This window comes from Neomonachus schauinslandi, chromosome 6 (genome assembly GCF_002201575.2).
Source record: "Neomonachus schauinslandi chromosome 6, ASM220157v2, whole genome shotgun sequence".
Classification (NCBI taxonomy): domain Eukaryota; kingdom Metazoa; phylum Chordata; class Mammalia; order Carnivora; family Phocidae; genus Neomonachus; species Neomonachus schauinslandi.
Window position 1 is genome coordinate 134,634,432 of NC_058408.1, and position 7,359 is coordinate 134,641,790.

The 7,359-nt window shown below is 48.4% G+C and overlaps 1 protein-coding gene across 5 annotated transcripts in view; it reads right to left on the minus strand.

The window, feature by feature from the left end:
• XPNPEP1 (X-prolyl aminopeptidase 1) overlaps positions 1–3,588 on the minus strand; it is a 51,171-nt gene extending 47,583 nt beyond the window's left edge. For 2 of the 5 annotated variants that reach the window (XM_044916599.1, XM_021700184.1), the window contains exon 1: positions 3,456–3,587. In XM_044916599.1, the coding sequence (XP_044772534.1) occupies positions 3,456–3,487 (32 nt within the window). In that variant the 5' untranslated portion in view covers positions 3,488–3,587. Of the gene's footprint in view, positions 1–3,455 lie in introns of all 5 variants that reach the window. The other 3 variants (XM_044916597.1, XM_044916598.1, XM_021700185.2) reach the window with 2 other exon arrangements.
• Between the last annotated feature and the right edge of the window lie 3,771 nt (positions 3,589–7,359).

The window sequence follows — 7,359 nt, forward strand, 5'->3', positions numbered from 1 at the left end:
CCACATAAAAACTTATATACAAATGTTCATGGCATATTCATAATATCCAAAAAGTAGAAACATCCCAAATGTTCATCAACTGATGAATGGATAAATAAGTGGCCTATCCATACAATAGAATATTATTTGGCAATAAAAAGGAATCAAGTAATGATAACATGCTACAATATAGCGAACTCTGAAAACATTTTATGCTAAATGAAAAAAGCCAGTCACAGAAAACCATATATTGTATGAATCTACATGCAATGTCCAGAAGAGGCAAATCCATAGAGACAGAAAGTAACTGGCCATTGCCTAGAGCTAGAGTGAAGCTGGGGGGAAATGAGGAGTGACTGCTAACGTGTACAGGGTTTCTTTTGGCAGGGGGATAAAGATGTTTTGAAAACTGATGGTGGTGGGGCGCCTGGGTGGCTCAGTTGGTTATGCGACTGCCTTCGGCTCAGGTCATGATCCTGGAGTCCCTGGATCGAGTCCCGCATCGGGCTCCCTGCTCGGCAGGGAGCCTGCTTCTCCCTCTGACCCTATGCTCTCTCTCTCTCTCTCTCTCTCATTCTCTCTGGCTCAAATAAATAAATAAAATCTTTAAAAAAAAAAAAAGAAAACTGATGGTGGTGATGGTTGTACAACTCTAACAAATACTCTAAAAGCCACTGAAATGTATGTTTTAAAAAGGTGAATTGTGTGGTACATGAATTATATCTCAAGAAAGCTGTTATAATACTTTACAAAGTAAGAAACCTCTTTTTTTTGGACAGAGGTCCACGTAACATTGTCACTGGCTTTCCTTTTACTTCATATACCTGTTGACAAGATGGTGAGCCAAGGAAGTCAGTTTCTCTGTATGTTCGGAGTTAACTGGTCCCAGTGACTAATTAAGACACAGGCAAGACAGTTGGAGGGAAATTATTCAGAAGTAGCTCTATTCATTCACTTTACAAGAGAACAAAGATGACTTGCCACAGGCCATACACCTCAGCTGCAAAGCCAAGACAAGAAATCAGGTCTGACACGTGATGCTCATGGGAGAATTTGAATTCAAGCTCTCTCCCTTAGCATCACTACCTCTACCTTCCTATCAAGATCAAAGGGGCCATAAAGCAGCTAAACATTATAGTTGTTCCGCTCTGGTCCTACCCTGGTCTCTGCAGAATCCAAGATCCAGCCGCCCTTCACTTACTTGAACAGATACATTCGCAGGCTCTCAGTTGAAGCAGGGCTACCATTTAAATGTTAGAGCTACAATGTACCTTAGGGACCATCCAACTCAGCTCCCTCCTCTAGACAAAGAAACAGAAACAGATCAAACAACTTGCTGGAAGCCTCACAGCTAGCTGGTGACAGAGCTAGTCTAGAACTACAGTCCAGGCCTCCCAACTGCCAGCACAGTGCTCTTCCCCTTTCCAGGGCTTCTTCAGCCTACACCTTCTCAACGTCATGATGTGCCATGTGCCAGGGGGTGGGTCGGGGTAAGAAGCATGCAGAGAACTTCCTGTTCAATCTTTGCATAAGATGGGAAGGGTACATCTTTCTCTGTCTCTCTTTTTAAAGAAATCCCAGCAGGGTTGTGCTTATCATCCCCCTTTCCCTGGTCCATGATGAGAAACATACATATGTATCACTCGGGACAGGGCAAAACAAGGACCACGTTGCTCAATCACACCTCAGGAGTTCAGATAACGGTAGACTGAAACAAGTTATAGGGTGTAGTGGGAAATGTGGTCTTTTCCCACCCCAAATCTATCCTTCCCTCTTTTGGTCAAAGCACAATGGTTTCCATCTGAGACTGTCTTGTCTCCATTTTCAGTCCACCGAGTTGGGATGAATCTCATCCCCTAACCCACCAAGTTCTGGGACCCAATCTATCCCTGTGGCCACAACTGGTTCAGGAATAAAGATAAGGTCAAGTCAGCCCACTGGAAATCAGATCTGGGATTTGTGCTCCAACCATTAGGAAAGAGGGCTCTATTTCTGCTGGGGCTGCCAGCACAGAATGGTCATACCTCCCAGAAGGAAAGTTTGCCTCAGAACGAAGCCTTAAGAAATCAGAGCCAAGAGATGCAAAAAAAGAGGCCAAGTCTGATGCCAGTGTTGGTCTCCTGGACTCAGTTGCACTAGAAGCCAGCTCAACCCCTTTTTACCTAAGTCAATTTTACCTGAACTTCAATAAGTTCTCATGTTTACACTGAATAGCACTTAAATTTTGCCACTAGGGGAAGGGCCTGGGGCAAATGGCCCTTCTCAGCCTCTCAGTTGCCTTCTGTGTGTGATAAGGAGGCTCTGCCAGTTGATGCCAACAGACTCTTCTGCCCCCAAAATGTTGTGATTCTATAAATCTAATCTTGGTCCTCAAAGCTACTCATGTGCCTAGGACCTAATTCATCATTATCCACTTGCCTAACCCCATTGCCAGCACTTAACATAGGGGCAACTCCTTCCACACTAGGTTTGCCACACCTCCCCACATCCTTACACCAAGATAGGTCTGGTTCTCTACTCATCCCCAACCTGACATAGCGAGGCCAAGGCCAGGTCAAGGTCAGCTTGGAATCTGTCCACTCACAATCACAAGTACAAGCCATGGTCTGTGTTCAGCAAGGGAGCCTGGCCATGCTGCCAAGTGTATTCATTCAAATCTCAACGGGGTGAGATCCCTGATCCCATGCGGACCCCTGATCCCATGCGGATCGCCAGGGATTCTGGCTTCCAGCCTTTGTGATCTCCAAACATTTCTCAGTCTCCCACTTTGTTAGCTACTGTAATAAGTACACCCTAGTTGTGGGGGGAGTATAGGCTGAAATGTGTTTGAGACCAGGAGATTATCCTTCCCACCTCCCTACCCCCAAGGAGAGCCCAGGACAGGTTACTGGTGGGATCTTTCTAGAGATTATGCCAAAGTATTCCCTTATAGACAGCCTCTGAAACCATGTGGGTGGGGATGGGCCCGCAGGTGCCTATCTTCCTGGCCATGGCAGATCAATAAGGCGAACTGCTGGTGTACTGTCAAGGTTGTAATCTGAAGACTGTATTCCACGGGAAGAGGGGCGAGGGCAGGGGCTCACCCACTTCCCCGGACAACCGGAGGCGCCTGGAGGGGCCAACTTCCTGCAACAGCGGGAACCTTCCTGCCAGGCCAGGGGGAGAAGTGGGACACGGCCACCGCCCCTCGGGCTGAGCGCGGCAGCTCGGCGGGCACAGGCATCCGGGGGCCGGGATTGGGCTCCCAGAGGATGCCCGCGGCCCTCCTGAAACGAACCGGAACTTGCCCGGCTGCATGGCCCCCTCCCCCTGCTCCCGCTCAGGGGACTCCCGCAAGCCGGAGCCCTCTCCAGACTGTGATGGGCCGCCTGCCGCTTCTCCCCCTTTCGTTCCTGCCCTCCGGGGTGCAACATGCTCGTCCGGGCCCCAGGGATCGCGCACTGCCCAGAAGCCGGCTCCCCGGCAGAGTCCCTCACCTTACTCGCGGTGCCTTTCTGGAGGCTGCCATTCGGCGGTGACGTGCCCCGACCCACGTCAGGGGAGCGCAGACCAGCTGATCACCCTGGGAAGAGCAGGAAGGAGCGACGCCGGCGCGCACGCTGCAAGCGCGCGAGCCGAGCGGCCACGCCCCCTTCTGTGGCGTGCGCTCGCGCCGCGGCCCCGCCCACCCGCAGGCCCCGCCCACCAGCGCGGCGCTCCCGGGGGGTCGTCAGGGAGACGGAAAGCAGCAGGCGGGTCTGCTTTCCACCCCAGCAGGCTTTGCCGCGGCGCACCATTTCTGTTGATTTTTCTCACTGTTCCCCAAAGAGCAAAAAGGGCCTTTGCCGGCTGAAAGGGTTGTGGCCCGAAGAGCTGCCCTCCAGGGAGGTTCCGGCCTTGAGGAGGGCAGAGAGGAGAGAGACGAAGCCAGTTCTGATAGTACTTCAGCAGGGTCTCACTTCCTGAGGCTTTAGAGATGTCCCTCAAAATCACTTCCCCAGGCAACGTCCAAATCCAGCTGGCCACTCCACTTGGAGAGCTAACAAGCCCTTCAAACTTAACATGTCTGAACCGCGCTCCCGGCCCAAAGCAACAAAACAAAACAGCTCCACCAGTCTTGGCCATCCCAGTCAGTAGCTACTCCATTCTTTCAGGATGCTCAGGCCAAAATCTTGGAGTCATCCCTGCCCTCTTCGTTCAAACACCGCATCCGGTCGGTCAGAAAATCGTGTTGACCTGTTTTTAAAATAAATCCCTAATCCGACCCCTCTCACCCCCCCGGCCCCCAACAGTCCCTATTCTGGTCTGGCGCACTTGTATGATTGATTTCACCTACCTCCCTACTGCGGGCGGCGCTGCACAGTCCGTCCTGAACACTGCGGCCGCGGCAGCCCTGTCAGCTCTGGGATCCTGTTGCTACTCTGCTGAGCCCTTCTGATGGTTCCTCGTGTCACTCAAGCCAAAAGCTCTACTCGATCTGCCCCTAACCTCACTTCCTTCTTTTCTCACCTTGTTCACTCTGCTCCAGCTAAACTAGCCTCCTTGCTATCCTTGGAAAAAACAGGCACACTCGCCCCAGGGCCTTTGGACTTGCTCTTCCTGCAAATATTAGGGCTGTCTTCCTCACCTTTCTCTCACCTTTCCTTTGAGTCTTTGCTTACACATCACCTTCTCTCTTTAAAATTTAAAAAAAAAAATTATTTATTTATTTAAGAGAGAACAAGCAGGGAGAGGGGCAGAGGGAGAAGCAGACTCCCAGTTGAGCAGGGAGCCCGATGCAAGGCTCCATCCCAACACCCTGAGATCATGACCTGAGCTGAAGGCAGACCCTTAACCAACTGAGCCACACAGGCACCTTATATACCACCTTCTCAAAGAGACCTTCTCTGACCACCCTATTTAAAATGCAACTCCACTCCCACTCCTAATCCCCTTTACCCTGCTGTATATTTTCCATAGTGCTTATCACCATTTACTACGATAAAAATTTACTTGTGTGTATTGTATTCTATCCCCTCTTATACACACACACACACACACACACACACACACACACACACACACACACAAAATAGCCATCAGTGCAGGAATTGTGTCTGTGTTGTTTAATGATGAACAATTCCTGCTGTGTAGTAGGTTCTCACTGCATATTTTCTGCGTGAATGAATGCCCCTTGAATGTGCAGTCCTCAAGGGTAAGGGACCCTGGTGCTTAGAACAGCACCTGGCACAGAGTCAGCACTTCGGAAATATTTGCTAAGTGAAAGTAACCACATGTTTAAAGGTGACCTACACTTCTTGCTTTGACCTTGGTGAAGGCCTTAATACACCTTATCAAATAGGTCCTGCAGCCTGCAAGAACTCGAAGTTCTGGTTATTATTCAGGAAGCATTGAGACAAGCTAAATTAGGCCCTGTAGAAAAAGTCTGAAAGAACTAAAAGATGTGGCGCCTTGGCAAGCAGCAGACAGCTGTTCCATATCCCCAAATTTATAGAGCCAAAAAGAGAGAGATTGTAAATAAAATGACTGGTTCCAGCCCACATCTGATAGATGGTGGGAAAGATCAAGTTGTAAGAGAAAAAAGGAAATGTCAGAGAGACGGATAAGGGGGGGCATAAAAGAAACAGGTATTTCGTAACCGCACTGCCGAGGAGGAGCCTGCTCAGCATTTACAGCATCTGGCTTTAGCAGAGAAAGAGAATACTTTGTGTTCCCTGGACTGGATTTGAATTCCGGTTTGCTGTCTAACAAGGCATCCCTCCCCCTCTTAAGCTTCTTTTGGGACAAGCTCAGAGAGAAGTTGTTGAGCCAAATTATCACAAAAGGTGAGAACACTGGGGTTATGTCAGGCTCTTCTGACTCTCCGGTCCTCACATGTCTGAAGAGGTGGTACAGTCACTAACAGTTCCTGAGCGCTATGTGCCTGGCCTACAACAACCCAAGGAGTGGAGGACTGTTATCCTCATTTTACTGGTTAAGGGGACTGAGGTTTGCAGAGGTTAAGTCACTTGCCCAAAGTCCACAAGCTAGGCAGTGGTGGGGCTCTGTGGGGTACATTTAGGCAACAGGATGGATTCCTAGCCCCCAAGCTCTTAAACACAAAGGGGCCCTAGAGGTCATCTCATCCAATCTGCTAGTCCACACACCAGCAAGAGAGTAGTAGCCAGATTCATCATTCAAACTCAGACTGCATGGGCCTTAAATGTAGCCAGAAACATTAAGTGTGTAAAGACACATTATAGGTTGAATTGTGCCCCCTACATACACAATTCATATTTTGAAGCCCCAACCCCCAGTACCTCAAAATGTGATCAACTGTATTTGGAAATAGAACCTTTGCAGGTATAATTATTAAGATGAGGTCATACTGAAGTACTGGACCCCTAATCCAATATGACTGGTATCCTTATAAAAAGGGGAAACTTGGACACAGACAGAACACCGCGTGACAATGAAGGCAGAGATCAGGGTGATGCATCTACAAGCCAAAGATTGCCAGCGAACCAGTGGAAGCTAGGAGAGGGGCATGGAAGAGATTCTCCTTCTCAACCCTCAGAAGGGACCAACCCCGCCTTGATCTTGGAGTTCCAGCCTCCAGAACTGTGAGAAAATACATTTCTGCTTAAGCCATCCAGTGTGTGGTAGTTTGTGACAAAAGCCCTAGGAAACAATACAAAATGAGCTCTAAATGTTCAAGCGTATGAATTGTGGGACTTATTTTGGCCACGCGATATTCACCCATTCTCCTTCCGGTAACCATCCTTCTTTTTCCCTCGGAAGACGCATCCTTTCCCCCCTCCCTCACCCCTCATTCTCAATCTCTGTTATTCTGGTGAAACACTCGGATTCCAGGAGTCTTTCATGACCTGGGCGTAAGCTGCAGTGAAAACTCCGAGATTGCTATGGGATTAGGGCAACGCGGTTTTCATGGTGAGTGCCGGAACGGAGCTTTGTTCTCCTCTGCCAGGCGAAAACCTGGATGCATGTTCTCTGGAACTGTTGCCTTTACATGTAACATGTGAGTGGCACCAAAGTGCAGAAGGCAGAGCAAAAGGAGAGAGGAAGAGAAGCAGAAACGTCATAACGTTATTTGAGCCCTGAATCCTGCCATGCCTGAAACCAAATCTCCCCCTGGACTTTTCAAATGTCAGCCAAAAAATTTCCCTTTGTGTTTAAGCCAGTTTGACATGGATTTTCTGTCACTTGCAATTGAAAGACTCCCTGAATCATTTAAGTAAGTTACATTCCATCTGTACAACTGAATGTTATGCATGAAGTAGATATAATTTTATTAATATTGATAATTAATCATGAACTAAGAAATGGAAAAAGCCGATTATAAAACAATGTAATATCCCATTTTTATAATCATATATGTACATATATCTCTATTAATATAGA